The sequence below is a fragment of the Parasteatoda tepidariorum genome, chromosome 8 (genome assembly GCF_043381705.1).
Source record: "Parasteatoda tepidariorum isolate YZ-2023 chromosome 8, CAS_Ptep_4.0, whole genome shotgun sequence".
Taxonomy (NCBI): domain Eukaryota; kingdom Metazoa; phylum Arthropoda; class Arachnida; order Araneae; family Theridiidae; genus Parasteatoda; species Parasteatoda tepidariorum.
The window spans coordinates 67,567,062-67,586,700 of NC_092211.1; the positions used below are offsets into that span (position 1 = coordinate 67,567,062).

Genomic DNA, 19,639 nt, shown 5'->3' on the forward strand with positions numbered 1-19,639 from the left:
TTAGCCTCTTCTTTTTTTAACACCACGCAAAACTTTACTGTCGTCCGTATTTATGTGGTCCATATTTATAATGTCGTCCATACTTATGTAGGGACCTTTGCTGACTTTTTTCCTAAGTTATCAGAAGGTGGTGGACAAATCATGGATGGGCAAAAAACTGCCCATCAATGCTTAAAAATTAACAAAATTGGTGGGAAGTACTGGATTCTGGATATTGGTGGGAGCTCGGTATTTGGCGCGAAGAGCCACCAACCGATTCGTCTATACTAGGTAATCATGTACTTACAAGTCATGAAGTTTACTAGACATAAGCTGGGTAAATGATGGGAAGTATACTTCCCACGACCAAGGATTAAAGAAAAGGCTTTCATGCAACATTTTAGGTTTAACAAGAGGCGTTGTGATAAATTATTTTATCACTTTTTAGTATAGCATCGTTAAGTCAAAACTTGCTTATCAGCCATTAGTTATGAGTAAATATCTAGATTACAGTGGTACACTCATGTTATGTTAATACACTCATGTACAGTGGTACGACCTCATGTTATAACGTCTGTTTTCGCATCAACAGCAGGGATTGTTATATAAAGTGTTGACTGTAGTTCACTCTTAGAAATATCGGTTCTACTTTGAACTAAATTACCTGTACCTTGAATCATAACATGATTCCAATTTGCAGCTTTAATTAAGGTGTGAAGCTGAACCATATTTCCGATCCAACTGAAACAAATCATCTCTATTAGATAGATTATCTCTATTATTAGAATTTGTAGATAACAAATTATCTACAAATTTGAACCATAATATGGTTCAAATTTGCTACAATCTTAATTAAGATGTTAAATTACATCATGTTTCCGTTCCAGTTGGACTAAAATATCTGTATAATGAACCATAATATGGTTGAAATGGGCTAAAACCTTATTTATAGTGATAAATTAAAGCATGTCTCCGTTTTAGTTGAACCAGAGAATTGTATAATCAAGGTTCAGAAATACAGTAATATGGCTCACTTAAGCACCATCAATTTGCATCAAATCTAATTTGAACTATATTATGGTTCAAAATTTCTAAAAGTATATAAAAATCTGTATTTGGATATGAAATTATGGTGTTGATAATTTTCACTTACACCAAAGTGGTAGTTCAAAAATTAAATATTCAGAGATTTTAGTGCTATTGTATCGCCATTTTTCTCTCTATTATCTAGTTGCCAACCTATTATCTACTTGCTCTTTAATCGATAATTTTGTTAAAAGGGTAGTGAAAGTATAATTAAAATTAGAACAAGCAGTCATTTTTTTAACAATATTAAAACTTTGAGCATAACTGCATAATTATTAGAGCTTTCATACGCATGATTTAATTGTCTTTTTGTAATGATGCCAACAAGTTTTTTCGCATTAATGAAGCAAAAAAGTTTTAACCTTTCTTTTCTACCATTGGGGAAAAGGGTGTTGTTCGAGGTTTTTCAGATCTGCACACTTTTTGATTTCATCAACTTCAACACCATAATCACAAATAAAGAATTATAAGAGTAAAAAATATCATGCTAACCTAAGCATTAATAAAAAAGTAGTAGAACAAGATCAAATATAGAAAACAGACGATAATTTTGGAACTTCTTGGAGCTTCTTTTTATAAAGAGCTTTTTATTTTCCCTAGAGCGCATCTTCTGTTTTTACATACTATTAGTTTAAATTAAAGTATTCTTATGATCTTTTTTATGATTAACTTATTTATAATTACTGTCATGCTGGTGATTTTAATATAAATATGAATACTTAAAAAAGGGAAAAAAATTTTTACATCTTAAGAAACGGATACTGGCAGGTACTAAAAACCAATCTATGCCATTTGACAAGAGGAAAAACATCAATTGATGCAGTGTTCGCAACCCAGGACTTAAAATGTTATAACGTTTATGAAAGTTTCTCCAGGCAAAAAAAAATGACCAATGGGTAGCCAGTTATCGTAATAATGTAATGACAATTATCTTTCTTATGTAATTAATTGTTCTTATAATCTTATTAGAAATTATCTTCATTGTTTATTATTTTTTGTTTTTTTACTGAGCTATTTGATGAATTAAGCTTCAAACAAAACTCATTGTTACATTTTATGTAGCGTTAATATTTATCGTTTCCTTTACAGGAAAATATCAAGGTAGCGTTTCGGATTGTGATGCATACAATAACAACGGTACCCGATTTCCCGTTGTAAGGAACTTGTGAGTACCTCTTTTAGTAATAGTTTGATTTTGTGGAGAATGTATATGCTATTTAAAATACATATTCTAGGAGTAATGTCAAAGTTGAATGTAATAGAGAGAAATGGATTTCAAAATATATCTATGCAATAGCGAAAATGGAATAATATCATGCATTACTAGAATTTAGCCCTGATGCATCACTCTTCTGTCACTTGTCTATGAATTTAAACAATTGAAAGGTTAAGCCTGTCTATCAAATGTCTGTTTACAGTGATTCAAAAAAAAAGAAGGAAAAAAAGAAAGAAAGAAAGCAGAAACTGGACCATCCTCAATAACTTTCGATCTAATGATCGGACCTTCAAGTTCTAGGACTCTATATTAATGATTTGAGGGGTTGACCTCAAATATGTTAATTAATCAGTGCGGACTATATTTTAAATTACGAAAATCAGGCACAAAAATACACTTTTTTTGAATAAGCATGCCTCTTTTTCTTCTTTTTTCCCACGGATTCGGATTTCTGATTTCCAAAGTATAGGAGGTAGCCGCAATCTGAAAAATATTGTCCCCATAGTTTGTTTGGTCAGGACAGCAATCCAAAATTTGAATATCTTAATATTAATTTCACCTTTTGCGTATTTCGCCAAGTCTGGAGACTTTTTAAGCGAATTGAAAACCTTTTGCACACGATTATAAAATTCGTTTTATAGAAGATAATACCGTGTAAAAAATAAATTTCGGTAAATATTTATTATTTTTTATTATTTTATCAAGTAATAGTCGAAAAATCTGAATTTTAAGGCATACATTTTAAGGCTTACGAATATTTAAAGTATGTAATTTTACATAATTTGTGCTATATCCACTGAATAGTTCCTGAGAAGTCGAATTTTAAATATTCGACTTCTTTAAAAATCAAATTTTTCAGGAAATACTGAATCGATTTAGCTCAAGTTTTGTATTTTGCTATGCATAATTACGTAATTCAAAATGGCAAAAAAAATTATAAAGCTTAAAATTCAAATTTTTTCGACTATTGATTAATTAAATAATGAAAAAGGAATAAATACTTAGTAAAAAATTTTTCTGCATGAAATTATCTTCAGAAAAATGACTTTTATAATTGCGTGCAAAAGGTTTTCAAATCGCTTAAAAAGTTATCGAGATGTGGTGAAATACCAAAAAGTAAAATTAACATTAAGGGGTCCAAACTTTAGATTGCTTTCTTGACCAAACTATGAGGACCATATTTCCTTGATTGCAGAATCCATCCGAATCCATCATACTAAAGGTATGTTTCTTCAGAGAAACTACGTTCTTGAGTCTGATCTCGTAACTTTAAATATCGTCTGCACTAATTAATCAGCACATTTGAGGTCTCTCCCTCGAACTGTTAAGTCCTTAAACGTGAAGATCCCATCATTAGAACAAAAGTTATTTGTAGGGTCCTTTTTTGCGCACTGTATAAAGATAAAAATATTTTCGAAATCAATTCTATTTTAAAAATGAATTTTTTTCCGTTATTGACCCAATTCCACATTTATAATTTCAAACATTAGCCTTTTTACAATAAAATTACAATAATTACAATGAAATATTAAATATCAATGAATTAAGTGAAATATATAATATCGTATGTCTATGCACAATCATAAAATTATTTTTACATTTTATAATATCTACAAAAACTTAAAAATTAATTAATTCCCATTGTTGTGATCTGATCTTAGGTTTATATATGTAAACACCAATTTTTACAGTGAAATATTTAATATCTATGCAATGTCTATCTTAGTTACTATCTCATTAATTGAAGCGCATCATACTGTATGTCTATATATACACATAAAAATATGATAAAAATATTTTATTATCCATGCAATTTTAAGAATGAAATATTCTTTATTTCGCATCGTGTAACCCTAATTATTATTAACACTGCTCATTATTAATTATTCATATAAGCATCGGTTTTTTCAAGAAAAATGTATTGGAATATCAAATCCTATTTCTATATCGTCTTCCAAAAAATAAAATTTCCTTAAGCCTTATTTTAGAACGTGTATGTTTATCTTTTTTCTCCTTCACAAATGTTTATGAACATGAACATGAAAGTCCTTATTTTTTATTCATTTGTAAAATTCAAAATTATCACATTTTTTCATTTTGATATATTTTATTTTGTTTTAAGAATGATAGTTAAAAGTAATAATTTATAGTAAGTTGACGACAATTCTTCGATTCTGCAGAATTCTTCTAGAGAAAAATAAACTCTCATCAATCTTTATAGCGTGAATTCTTATCTTTTTTCTCCTTAACAAGTGTTTATGAATATGAGCATGAAAGTCCTTATTTTTTATTAATTTGTAAAATTAAAAATTATTTCATTCTTCATATTTTGATATATTTCATTTTGTTTTCAGAAGGATAATTTAAAGTAATAATTTATAGCAAGTAGAAAACAATTCTTCGATTCTGCAGAATTCTTCTGCAAACAAAAATAAAATCTCTTCAATCTTTAGAGTGTGAATTCTTATCTATTTTCACCTTGTTTTTGAATACGAAAAATCACTATTTTGTCAATTTAATTAAAATTTCACTCATTTCGGTTTATTTCATTTTATTTTAAGAATGATAGTTTACAGGGAAGACAAAATTATAATTTATAGCGAGAGGAAGATGATTCTGTCATAATAGTATTTCATAAGGAATTAATGAAGCATGTAGGAAATGAAATATGCTCCTTTCAAATAAAAGTATTCTTCATATCACAAGCTTTTAAAAATAGTTCCAGAACGAAAAGAATTCAGGTGAAAGAAATAAACAACTCACGCGAGTTTTCAAAAATGTATAAAAATAGTACAATTGTGAATGAAAATATTTATGAAACTAAATTTTGTTTGCGTCATGTGTTGACATTCTTTGAAGTTTGATTTCTGCACGCAAAGCTTAGGATAAATTCGTCAAATGCTTTCAAAAAAATTTTTTTTTACACAATGCAATTTAATGAATGCGAAAAATAAAATAATGAAATCATTTTTACGATTTATCTTTTTAGGTATATTTAGAATTAAATTGAATTTAGAAATAGTACTGGTTAAAAATAGTACTAATACCCAGGTACTGGTTAATGGAAGGGCATTTGGGGCATATACCTTGGATTCTAACTTGTAAGGGACCCCCAAATGAGAGATTTGTGTTGGTTTGAGAAACTTTTCCTGGTATTATTTTTAATACAATACTTCATACAAAAAGACTTAAATCTTAATATGATCCTATAATTAAGACATAAATCTAATGTACAACAAATTATAAAGCTAGACGCAGGAGGCACAGACAAACAAAACTCAAATACCATGACCAAACTCATTGAGGGGTCCTTTCCTCAAAACACAAAAAGTGTAATTTTCATGTTTTGTAAGCTTTGGAAACGTCAATATATCAGAATATTCATTTCGTGTTTATCTTAACTAAAAACAAAACATTTATTTTATATTTTTATTAATACGTATTATATGAAATGTGAAGAATTCTTTCACCAAAATTGTGGAACGTTTGAAATAAGCATAAACCTATATGAAGACCAAGGGGAGGGGGGACGGTTTATGTCCATGAAAGTTGATTCTGAGAAAGACGAGTTTCAATGTTAGAGAATATACAGGAGCAAGAATTTGATTCGAATCTTAGAAATAAAAATATACACTACAGTTATTTAGATCTCCTCCCCATACAAAATTTCTATTTCCCATACACAATTTATAATTTCCGGTGTTGAATTTATTTATTTATTTATTATTATTATTTTTAATTAATTTTTTTTTGTTGAAAATTGGGTTGGATGATGAGTACCGTTTTCTTTCCAAAATTCCTCCCCAATCAATAAACACCTACTCACTAACATTACACTCGTCTTCTTCACTATACTTTTCTTTGTTCTCCTTGTTTCTCCTCCAGAACGGCCCCATCTTCACTGTGTAATAACTCTTGGGGAGAGCAGATTTTCCACGTTATTGACTGGACAACATTTAGTAACCATCTAAATGCAACAGACAGCGATCTAAACGCTTCGAGAAAAGTCTAAATTTTCGAGATCAAAGTTCGAGTTATGAAATCAGTGATCAAAGTTTTCGAGAAAAATGGTAATACATCGATACCCTCCCCACCCTTTATCTTCATATCTAACAAATTTCAACAAAAAAAATTATCAATTTTTATAAAGAATTTTTAATCGGGCCCTCAACTGTCACGGAATCAGGGCCACGGGATGATTATCCCCATTTTCTCAACCTTACCCAGTCGAGTATGGCCTTGCAGACGAAAAACATCTTATATAACAAATAAAATACTCTGGATTTTGTTTTAAAATGTCTCCTGAGACCGCAAACGGTCTTCCAAACAGTATTTAAATTAGCAAATAAACAAAAAAGTAAAATATTTCGTCAATTATCTTCCAAAATCTCTCTTAATTCGTTTTACTTGTCAAGTTTTAAGTAAAGATTAGTCTTGCAACAACACTCATTTACTACTATGAATACCCATTTTACTACTATTCATTAATTGAATTTTTTTTTTCTCTTGTGATATGTCAATCTTCATTTGCTTCCTCTGAAGCATTTTCGCCCTCGGTTAAAATGCTTCCCATTCAGTGTAAATGACGTCATGACACACCCACCATTTTATTATGAGCAATGAATGGTTGGAAATATGTACGGGATGTTTTCGTGTGATAATTACTACTTTTTAAAAATTTTAAATGTTCTTTAAATGTATTTTTTTTTATTTCTATCTGGAAAGGATTTTTTTATTGGTATTTACAATGTTTCCAAAAATTTAAATTATATATTTTTTTAAAGCTGTGGAAAGGTTTATTTTTCGTTCATTTTTCATGTAATATTTCAAAAGGTTTTCGAATAAGTTATTATATATTATCATATATTACAGTTATGATTTCTGCGTAGATATATATATAAGTTCAAAATGTAGCATGAAAACATGGAAAAAATTACAGAACAATGGGGGGGGAAAGGGGGGGGAGGGAAGAAAAATAATAATAAAAATAAAAATAATAAGAAACTGGGAAAAAAAATCCGAAAAAAAAGAAGAAAAATAAAAATCCGTAAAATAAAAGATATAAACTTTTCATCAGCTCACACGATTAGATCCGTAAAGAGGAGTGCTTTCTAATATTGCATCAGTATAGCCAAAGCAAAATATATTAATACAATAGTGTGAAGAACACTCAAAAATATTATTATAAAATAAATTTTTACAAACATTTTCACACTATTGTATTGATATATTTTGCTTTGGCTATATTGATACAATATTAGAAAGCTCTCCTCGGATTCGTGTGAGCTGATAAAAAGATTATATCTTTTACTTTCCGGATTTTTTTTATATATATATATATANAATTGATAATTTTATTCTTATTCTTTAGTTAGCCTGTATTCTGAAAGACACTTTCCCTGAATTTTTTTTGGTCATAAGTTGTAAAACAAACATAAAATATACTGGGGACATGAAAATGACTGTTTTTGTGAGAATGACCCATATATATATGGGCGAATCTCAGGAATCATTAATCTATATGTCTTCAAACTTTTCTTATAAATATATAATATAATAAGCGAAAATTAATTCTAATAAAATTTAAAATTACAGGAATAGCTATGCATTACTAACTTTAAGATACGTACAGTTTTGATCGCGAGTAACTTGCTTTTGGCTTTCATTTCTTACTTCAATCCTACATTTGACAACTTTTCATGAGTGTCGTTTAGAGTGTTTAACATACTTTTTATTTTTTTTAAATATGTATTCTGTTTAAAAAAAACTGAAAATCACTAAAAACATAATTTAGTAGCTCAGATGTACTATCATATTTTCTTGAATGATATTCTTCGTGAATAATGACGTTTGCAAACACTTAAAGTTTGTCGCCAAATTTTGGCACGTCAAACCGTAACCAGCGAAAATTGAAGAAAAAAAGGTATACAATCAAATTCTGCGAGTTTCATGTTAGTGATATTCCAAAAGCTTATTTAAAGTAGAACAAACTTGTATCACTATTATAGATAAATATTTTTATTTGTAGTAATTATAAATTAATCGAATTTATCACAAACTGTCATTCGGTGAGGTAACAGTTACGATGTCAAGACCGTAATCAGGCGCAGATCTAAAAAGTAAATGTTAAAATCAATCAAAATTTTGATCACACGTTTGTCATTACCTAATTTATTTTCTGTGTTGTGTGCATCGCATTGCGTTGCATCTGAGTAAAGTTTTCGATCTATACCCTAGTTTGTTCAGACCGTAACCCTGTCAAACCGTAACCTCAGGATTAATTAATTGAATTGAGCATAACAGAACTTAGTTTTTTCCCTATGTTTTACTAATTGAAGATATTTTTTGACTGAAAATAATTAAAGTAAGCTTTTTTATGCATTTTATAACAATTTAACTTAATATTAAAATTTTTAATCATCTTTGAATCACAAAAAAAAAAAGGAGTCGACAGTCTACTAACAAAATTTTCCAAATAAGTAATTTATTAAGTGAAATAACATAACTTTGAACAAAAATTCTTATGTGTCGAACACGGCCCGACATAGAAACATAGAAACAAACTACAAGTTTATAATCTCGAGCTGAGTATTGCTTTTACCTGTATATGGCCAACTCTTTGACGCAGAATTCTTATTAAACATATTTTTCATTATTTTGTATTTATTTAGGCCAAAATAAGTTAAAAATATCATGTTTAGCATTTTAATAATTTATGATTATAAAATACAGCATGAAACGCTGGCGTCTTTTTCTGCGTTAAAAGTAAAGATCTTCCAAACACGGCTCACCTCCAAAAAATAAATTTTCAAATTTGCATTTAAGAGAAACGGTTATTCATTGTTGAAATTTATATATTTTACCAAATTAATTATTGATAAATTTTTGAATCTGACTGAAAAAAGACTTTTTTAAAAGAAAGTTTTAAATTTTTTTTAATAAAAAAATTTTTTCTTTATTAAAATATTTTTTTAATAAAAAATTTATTTTTTTGGATTTTATATTTTGGAATAAATATAAGTCCAATAATCTAACAGGATTTTTTAGTAGACTGTTTTTTAAAATTAAAAAACACCAAAATATATTTTTGCTCGTATTTAGGGAGTCAGAAAAAAAATATTAAAAAGGGACACCGGTGACCTATCTAAGTGCTAATGTGATAATGACATTACTTCCAAATAATAATTTTTCAAATTTTGATCTAAGATAAATTGTTATTCATTGTTGAAATTCATTTGTTTTATTAAATCAATTATTGATAAATTTTTTAATCTGATTTTTAAAAAAAATTAAATTTTTTTTCAATTTTTTAAAAGATTTTTTTTTAATTAAATTTAATTTAAATAAGTTTTTTTAACTAAATTTTTTTAATGAAAAATTATTCTTTTTGGATTTTATATTTTGGAATAAATATATTTCCGATAATCTAACAATTTTTTTTAAGTAATTTTTAGCTGTTTTTTATAATCAAAAAATGCCAAAATATATTTTTGCTTGTAATTAGATCGTCAGAAAAAAATATTAAAAAGGGACACCGGCGTCCCATCTGCGTCAAAGTGTTACCGTGATAATGACATTTTCTTCCCTTTATTCTCTTATAATTCAATAATTTTCTTATTATTGTGCATTATATAATTAAAAAAAGTCGTCATTATTTTCAAAGGAAAAATAATATTTTTTTCTTTAAAGTTAGAGTGATAAATGCGTATAATTATTTCTGTTCATTAAAACACTCTGAATTTAATTGTAAGATTCATTAGAAACTGACAACGCATTTCCTTCACCATTATTCCACCAAACGCGTTGTTCCCATTTTATATAATATCCGGTAACTTGCGTTCCACTCGACCGGCTGTAAAAGGCACGAAGCATCGTGCAATTTAGTATGTCTTCAGCTATGCATTGCGTGTTCATCAACGTGTGGTACTTATATTGTACTTCCCAACAAACTGTGGTGACTCTTCCCCGCCATGACCTTGTAGTGCCACCCGTCAATGGCTTTTGCCTACTTGGAATGAGGCTATGAGCTGATTGGCCTACCTTTTGATACAAAGAATGGAACTTGTTTTTTTATTACGTTTTTTATTTCTCACAGGTAGGGTAATGGTAGAACAATTTTTATGACAAAATTACGTAGGCGGTGTCTATGGCAGGGATGAAAAGCTTTTTTTATCTGCCTCTTCATCCCGAGAGAACGTTCGAATCTGATCGGACGCTTAGTTCTTTTTTTCAAATCCGAAACTCGAGTCTTTGATTCCAGAGGCAATGATTTCTTTTTTAATCAAATAACTGTCTACCAGTTTGTGATGCGTAGGTCAAACTTTTGGCGTTAATTGATCTCTTCCTTTTTACACCGCCAACTGTTTTGTTGAAAAATGAATCCACTAATAATCGTTCAGAAAGAGAGGAAATTAAAAGGGTGAATACGTCATTTCTATGTATTTCACCGAACGATTTTTTAAATAGACAATGTGTTCTCTTGCCTTTCAACTTCTCATTATTTTTTAAGTGAACAAAAAATGGCCATGCTTTATGGTTTGTTTTGATTTCGAACTCGGTGAATACAACGGTGCTGTACTTTTATTACGAACAATAAATATTTCTTCAGGGACAATAACAATGAGAAGTTCAAGAAGTTGATTTGGAATTTATAGTTCGATAGTGAACGTGAAGGAATTCTTTTTCTCACTGTGGTTTATTTCGTCCTGTCTGTTGTCATCAGAGAAATGTGAAACACTAAATGAACTTTTTTTTCTGTCAGAATACCTGTGTGTAACACAAAAGAAACTTCGGATTTTCAATCGGAATACTGAAATCGTTTTCAAAATTCACTGAAGTAAAGATTTTGAATAATTTTCAAATTGTTCCGATTTATAACTATAGAATTGTTCCAAATCGTCAATTGGTTTCCTTTTGGAACACAGTGAATATCTAGAATATGGATAAATTATTTTTGTCTGGAGCTTTTAAGAGCTTTATCAAGCCACGGATTTTTGTTACAGATGGAACAACTTTCCGCTTGCATTACAGAGTAACAGCGATGATGCTGACAGTTGGTAGCATGTTAGTATCAGCCACTCAGTTTTATGGTGATCCAATTCAATGCATACAGTCTGATGACGTTCCGAAAAAGGTTCTAAACACTTACTGCTGGGTGGAAGGAACATTCACTTTACCAAAAGCTTTGGATAAGGAAGTTGGAGTTGATGTCGTTTATCCCGGAGTTGACAAGAAAAGACCTGGAGACGACGTGATCCACCATGCCTATTATCAGTGGGTCTGTTTTGTTCTACTCTTCCAAGCCATTTTATTCTACTTACCACGACTGGTATGGAGATGTTGGGAAGGCGGACGACTTAAGAATTTGTTGCAACAACTCAACTCTCCTGTGATGGCTTATGCCGAAAAGAAAAAATGCTGTGATCAACTGGTTAGGTACTTCCGATTCAATATGAAGCACCACTCGGTATATTCATACAAATATCTACTGTGTGAAACGATGAATTTGGTGAATGTTGTAGGACAGATCTATTTTGTGGATTACTTCTTGGGAGGTGAATTCACAACATACGGTGTGGATGTGTTACGATTTGCCACAAGTTCTCAAGACATGAGAACTGATCCAATGATTCGAGTATTCCCGAGGCTGACTAAGTGCACATTTCATAGGTATGGACCTTCTGGAGACGTGATGAAGTACGATTCGCTTTGTCTTTTACCGTTAAATATTGTGAATGAGAAAATTTACATTATTTTGTGGTTCTGGTTTGTGGCTCTTGCTGTCGCAACAGCCTTCTCGATTTCTTACAAAGTGATTCTTCTGTCTTCCAAAACGGCGAGATATTTCGCAATACACTCGCTTACAAGACTCACTCCTAAACAACAGTTAAGGACCATCGTTGTGAAGACCAACTATGGTGATTGGTTTGTGCTTTTTCTTTTAGCAAAGAATATGCAAGTTTTAAATTTCAAAGATTTTCTAAGTGATCTTCATAAAGATTTTTCGAGTCCATTCATGCGCCATGATCATGACGTATCCAGTACCTAAATCACATATGTTTGGTGTAACATTATGCGATCTGTTAGCGTGTGTACAACATTGGAATCCTTTTTGTATCATAGAACTACAGTGAATTTACAAACTTCATGAACATTGAACCCTTTTCATCCCATTTTTAATTTATTTCTGCTATTTAATTATAAAAATGCTAGTAGTTCGTAACAGAGGTTTACTGGCATTATGAACAGGTGGTAAACATTTGGCTATGACTAATATTCTTAAAACATTATTCAGGTACATTTATTTACATTATTTTTATAGATTTAGATTAAATAAATTTTGGAACCTTTAATTAAATAAAAAAAATTATTTTATGCAGCTTATGCTTCTTAGATCTTTTGTTATTTATTGGAATATCTTACAATATAATTTATGCTTTCTAAGTGTAAAGCTGAACTTGATGCGTATTGCTTATATATTATATTCATATGTTTTTTAATACATTACCGTTCATTAAATTTTATTGAATTTTCAATTTTACATATATGATTGATAAAGTTAAAAATTAATGAAACTTCTAAATAAAAATGCTGCGTTAAATGCTGTAAATTGCGTAAAATAATATTTGTTTAAATTTTTTCTTTCATTGCTTAGATTTATTTGTCGATGAATCATTTCTTTGCATATTAAAAACTATTTTATGGAATCTATACAATTCCATTATTTTTAAATATGTTTAAAGGAAAAAATAAGTGTCAAAATGATATATCTGAAAATTATTTCAAATAAATTGGTAACCGTGAAATATTTGCTTTGCGAATAAACTATTGTGCCTACAAAAATTTGAAGATGATTAATTATATTTTTAGTAACTTATATAATTTAAATTAAAAAAATTGAGAACTATATATTTATTGTTCATATTATTATAGTACGCAGTTACAATTAGCCTAGTAACTAAATGAAAAGTTCGAAAGAATAAAATATTGATTGGAATCTTTTGTTTACGTTACTAACCAACTACTAAACGACAATTTTTTAATTAATTCAGTTTTATAATAATTTTATAATTTATGCTTATGATAGTTTATTATTTCATTATTTTCTTTCCTAAAATATTTGCAAATTTGATTTTGATTATTTAAGTTACATGTTAATTTTTAAATTCCTGTGAAAGTTCATAAATATTCGATGTGTTCAAGTGCGATGGTCGCTAATTTTTACTGTCAAAACTCTTGAAAACTTAGAGCAGCTTAAATAATTTTTTTTAATGATTTTTTAAATTTACAAGGAATCTCAATATTTATAATTAAAAATGATAAGTTATTTATAACACCTTTTTAAATAGATGCATCAATTACATGAAATCCATTATGATTTAGTTAAATATTAAATTCATTCATGGTATAGTTTTGATAATTATAGAAATACTTATTTCTGTAGTGTAAAATCGCATATTTAAAAGTAATTTTTTTCATTTAATAGACACTCCTCCAAATTTCATAATAATTAATTTGATAACATAATCTAGTAAACGCGATATTGATAAAATTTATCCTTACTGTATACTAATATGAAATTCACACTAATTATTACACTTAATAATTTTTTTCTTATAAGAACATTTTTATGCTGATAGTAGTGTAATGAAAAATCACGAAAACAAAATTTAGTTGATAAAGTTTATTAAAAATAACAGAAATTGTATTTGTTTCTCCTATTATGTAAATAATTAATTAAAATATTCTGTCATAGTTCATAAAATATACTCTATGAAAATGAATAATTATTGTTATTTAGGAAAATTGCGTAATTAACAAAACATTTTTTGTAATTCTTTGATTTTTACGTTAGTGGTTTAAAATGTTTTGATAAGTGTGAAAGGTAAACATTCTACGTACAAACGCCTTCATTCAAATATGAAATCATAATTGTTTAGGTATTAAGCCTTATTTGTAAATCAAATTTTAATTTTTTTAATAAAAGAAATGCATTTAGGCAACACTTCAGTCAATTATTAAGTCCATATGTATGTAAATTTTAGGAATATATTAAATATTGCATTATAACTGCCCTATTAAGGTTGGGTATAGAAAGTATGAAAAAGTTGCAAAAAGAATAACCATTTAGAAAAATAAAAAAAGCTAAAAATTAATAATGGCCGGGTGAAACATAGTTAGTTGTACATATTACGAAGTTTGGCTAACCCAAAAANAATTGCGCTATCGCTTAAGGGGCTAAAGAAAGATGATGAAATAAAAGAATGTATTACAAAATTAAAAGAATTAGTATTATTGATTAAAAAAAACAGGATATTTATAAATTAGGCTGTGACCTAATGTCACAATAACTTTTATACTTTTTATTTCTATTTACAGTCAGCGTTCTTGCGCTATTACTAATTTAATTTTCCTAACCAGAAAATTCAAGATGATCAGTTAATTTTTTCATAACACTGAATTATAGAAATACGGGTAGTTTTTATTATAAAAAAGTTATTTTACTTTTATAATCTGAACAAATAAAATAATACTTTACTATATGCACACTTAATTAAAATTGGTAAATTGCAATTTATTATTTGGGACTTGGTTTGAAAAAATCGGATTGCTCTGACAAATTAATTACGTACTTTAATTTACTCCATTTTCATACTGGTTAGGATACCGGTGTGTAATTGGTTTAAATTTGGTTTGATTAACCTTCTACAAAAATGCTTAAGTCTTTTCATAGTTGAATTTAAATGTATGCAACATAAGTGTAGGTTATTTATGTCATTTTTCGTAAAAGATAAATTTTTAATAGCATTCAGCACAAAGGTATTTTCAATTATTGTTACAAATCCTTAAAAATTGTGTTGAGGCTCTAGTATAATAAGGTATAATAATTGTCATGTAAATGGCTTATGATCAACTAATTAATTCATTTGAAAACATTAGGACGATATAATAATAAACCACATTTTCACATAGCTCAAGAGAATATTTTTGGTGAAAAACACCATGGTTTCCATGTTAATAATAAAATGTGCATATATATTAAGATATTATCTATTGAAAATTTTGAAAATCGTGTGAAGTGCCGATCTGGAAAGGATATTAACAAGCAGTTTGTTGTAATAATAACACCATTGAAAAAAGTGTGGCATATCAATATATTTTCCAAAACCATTCAAGTTTTATGCCACAAAAATTAATTTTATTGCGCATGCATCTACGTGTTATTAAAAATAAATTCCTAATTTTACTTTATTTTATTTTCAGTAATTATTGTTCGAATAATTTTTAGAACGATGGATGAATTTTAGGGATTTATATTTCAAAAAGATTTAATTTCTGAAAAACTATACAGATATTAATAATTTATAGTTTTCATGAAATAAATTTATTAGTGTGTAGATAAGTATGACAGATTAAATTAATTCACAAGCACTTAGTTCCGTTTGTCTTCAAAATAATGGGCTCAATTCACTCATGTAATAAAAATAAAAAGTTTCTTTCATACGAAACCGGTTTGAAAGCAAAGAAGACGGGGGTTTTAACTATCTCTTTTTATCATAATATATTATAAAAGATTCAAGTAACTACGCTTTTTTTCTTTAGCGACTTATTCACCTTGAGTTTGAGATTGAGGGTTGAAGAAAATTATACCTATACCCGAAACATAACATCCATTTTGAATGGCCTTTGATCTGAATGAAGCAGCGAAGCATGAAATCCAAAGTAAGGCCGATGTATCTGCATCTGCCTTAACTTAATAATCTATGTTTTGAAAAATATTAAGTTTCGTTGATCTATTTACATGAAATTAAATAACTGAAAAATTATTAAAAAAGTAAAGCATTTTTGCTTCACTTAAGTAGTTATTTATTTTTAATCGTTTTCTGTAAAAATAATTTTTCTTAACTTATCTTGGCTCGTATCCTCTTAAAAACCGAACTTAAAATAATGACAAAAAAAAAAGAAAAAAGAAACAAAAACGATTTGTATTTAAAAGAATGTAGCTTAGAAGAAAGTAAACTCATAAATGCGATAAAATAATTTCTTTAAAAATAAACAATTAGTTAAACTGTATTGTTAGTTATTTTTCGTTACATAAAAAATAAAACTTTTTTTTTTACCATTTTTTGCATATTGTAGGATATTTTTATAAGAGTATTCTCCTAAAACCAAAGCTTAGAATAATGATAAAAAAATACGATTCGCGGTTAGAAATATGTAGCTTAGAAAGAAAATAAATTCATGTGATAAAATAATTTACTTAGAAATGAACAATTAATTAAGCTGCTTTGTTAATTATTTTTAATTTCATAACAATGGTACTTTTTTTAATTACCATTTTTTGCATGTTGTAGGATATTTTAATGATATTTTTTCACAGTTTGGGATCATGAAACAAATTCAACAAGACTCAAATAATTAGATATTTGCATGACATAAAAAATACATTACTTGAATCAAGCAATCTTTCTTCTTAATTAATTCAATTGATGAGGGTAAACTCTAATTTATTTTCAAGCAAGACAATCGCCTTCCAAAGGCATACAAACAAAAACAAATCCTAATATATTTTTTTTCTAAGTGATAAAATTGACCGACTTTACGACTATCAATATTCAAAACCATAATCTTGTAATTTTGATCCTAACCCAGAAGATAAGGGAACTCCTGAATCAAACATTGGGCAAACTGACCCACGAGGAGGACTTTTTAATGGAATTAACCCACATTTGCGTTATATAGAGAGGGAAATCTCGAAAACCTCCCATGCTTAGCTCGATGGCAAGGGGATTCTAACCCATGATTTGACTACCACTGAAAATATTTTAAGTCAGCACAGTGATCGGTGAGAGCTGCAAAGTTCGTATCTACCAGTCATCACTGGGATTCTAACCTGGGTCACCTCATTGGGAGGCGAACCCTCTATCCCATGAGCCACCGCGGCTCTTTATCATACTTCATAGTTTTATAACTAGTGTTGGACAGCCGACACAATTCTGTGTTTATGACTATCAATGTTCAAATCCGTAGGCTTGTAATTTTGATCATAACCTAGAAGAAAAGGGATCATCTCAATCAAGTAGTGGGGGAAATTTACCCTTGAGGAGGGCTTTTTGATGGAACTAATCCGCATTTGCTTTAAACCGCGAAAACCTCCTACGGGCTGCCTGATGGGGGCTCCAGTACGAGGGGACTCTGGCCCATGATCCATCTACCTTTGAGGATATTTAATGTCAGCACTGTGGTCGGTGGGAACCGGGAGAGGAGTGCGTATCGACCCGCCATCTCTGGGATTTGAAAAAAGGTAACTTCATTGGGAGACGAGTGTGCTATGCTCTGCTCGTTGTTAAGTACTTGTAAAGTATTTATTTGGAAATAGTACTAAAGAACAGTTAGATGTAAAAAATTTTTAAAAAGTGAGACTTCTTACGAAATTTTTCTCTGCCCTACATGGTTAAAAGAATTTAATCCAAATTAATAAAATAAGATTTCAATGATTTTTATAATTTTTATGACAGCTTCCTTTTGAAATTTCATCTGATTTAATATGATATGAAATTGTTAAATTGTTACTAGGAACAAATTAGCGTCACAATATGAAAACTGATGAAAATAGATGTTTATAATCGAAATATCTATCAATTCGAACAAATATTGGCTAATGTACTTTTTTTTCCTCCTTTTTTCTCCCATGAGTTTTAATGGTAATTTTCTCTTGATTTGAAATTTAATTGTACTGCAGAACAATGCTTTTTTTTAAGTTATAAAGGATTAATTTTTAAAAAGATTGAATTATTTTAATTAAAATTTTGTTCATAAAAATAAAGAAACATTTATTTGCAGAATTAAAATTAATATGAAAATTGATCTTGGCATTAAAACTATTCAAAAGACAGGGCATTTTAAAAAATTTCTCGATTTCTTTAAAAAAATTTTTTTTAATTAATCTAGAAATACAAGAAGAAAATATGATGAATAAAAAGTTGAAGGATGAATAAAAAGTTAATAAAGGATGAATAAAAAGTTAATAGGAAACATTTCTTTATGAATTAAAAATTATTATTATTATTATTTATTTATTTTAAATTTTCAAGCTTGAATCATGCTTTAGACTTATAGAAATTTTTCATATTTTTGTTTCTGGAAATGTTTTTGAAGGACAACATGTGTTTTTGACTTTTCAAAAAAAAATTTTTTGAAGTTTGTTTATATAAATTGAGAAAATCTCCGAAAACCTTAAATTTTCATTAAAATGTCCAATGCCTCCACTCAAAATTTTGATTTTTCAGAAGCCATCAATTTGTAGTGGAAAGATTCAAGTGGAAGGAGATTTTTTTTCCTTCTTAAACAATTTACATATTTTAAAATTGTAATGTGTACATTAAATGTATTATGTCTCTCTCCCCAAATATTCTTAAATAAAGTTCTTTAAAGTCAGTATGTCTAACTAAATTTTGTCACATATTTATATCATTTTTATTGTTGAATAAACTTTTTATAGCCCTAGATTATTTCCAGTACGAATATTTTAAAAATAAAATTTAATCCAAGTAAAAATAAGTTTCCAAAAAATTGCTTTTAAATGAAAAGGACCTATCGATATCGGTCACCGACTCACTAGTTGTGAGGAAAAAGTGACTACTAAGTTATTAGAGTCTACCGGCCATTGGCTACTAACTGAACATTTAAATTTTTAAATTTAGCAGAATCCCATTACAGAACTTGACAATTTATAGAAAAAATAACTTTATGTTCCAGCACCAAAATTTAGCCTTTTTACCTATAATACGAGTTGAAGTTGAAAGATAATCAACTCCCAATATTTTTTGCAGCATTCCTTACAATACCTTAACTTTTAAGGAAATACTAAAGTCTTTTATAACATGTTAATTAATATCACAAATTTTAATTCGGAGGACATTTATAGGTAGTGAAAGCGAGTGACATAATGTGAGACTTAGTGACTAACATGATGTCATAACTGTCTTAATAAGTGTGAAACAAAGCCCACGACAATTTTTAAAAAAAGACTCGCCTTATTGTGTTCTTAACGTGATTCTAATGATTTATGGTTCCTTTTGGACAGACAATTACGCTTTTCTGCATTAATTAATTGAGTCAGGAGATGGAATTCAGGCCAAAGACGGTTCAATGCTTTCGAAAATAGTAGGTACTTGAGGCAATCGACTGGGTATTCAGTTGATATGTAATGCATCTGGTTTTACGATGCATAATTATGATGATTTTAATAATCCTTACATTAGTGTTAAGCGGAAGACATTTATGAAAGGGATAATCTTGCCACAAGTTATGTCATTAACTGATTATGAATCACAATGATTAATTTGACCTTAACAT

The 19,639-nt window shown here is 28.6% G+C and overlaps 2 protein-coding genes across 2 annotated transcripts in view; both read left to right on the forward strand.

The window, feature by feature from the left end:
• The window catches only part of LOC107443610 (uncharacterized), a 217,288-nt gene that overhangs the window by 19,421 nt on the left and 178,228 nt on the right, over positions 1 to 19,639 (forward strand). The window contains exon 7 of the mRNA XM_016057535.3: positions 2,155 to 2,230. Within this exon, the coding sequence (XP_015913021.2) occupies positions 2,155 to 2,230 (76 nt within the window). The remainder of the gene's footprint in view (positions 1 to 2,154; positions 2,231 to 19,639) is intronic.
• On the forward strand, positions 10,169 to 12,659 carry LOC107443605 (innexin inx2). The gene has a single exon (XM_016057530.4). It carries the CDS (start codon positions 11,220 to 11,222, stop codon positions 12,327 to 12,329), a length of 1,110 nt encoding a protein of 369 aa, XP_015913016.2. The 5' UTR covers positions 10,169 to 11,219; the 3' UTR covers positions 12,330 to 12,659.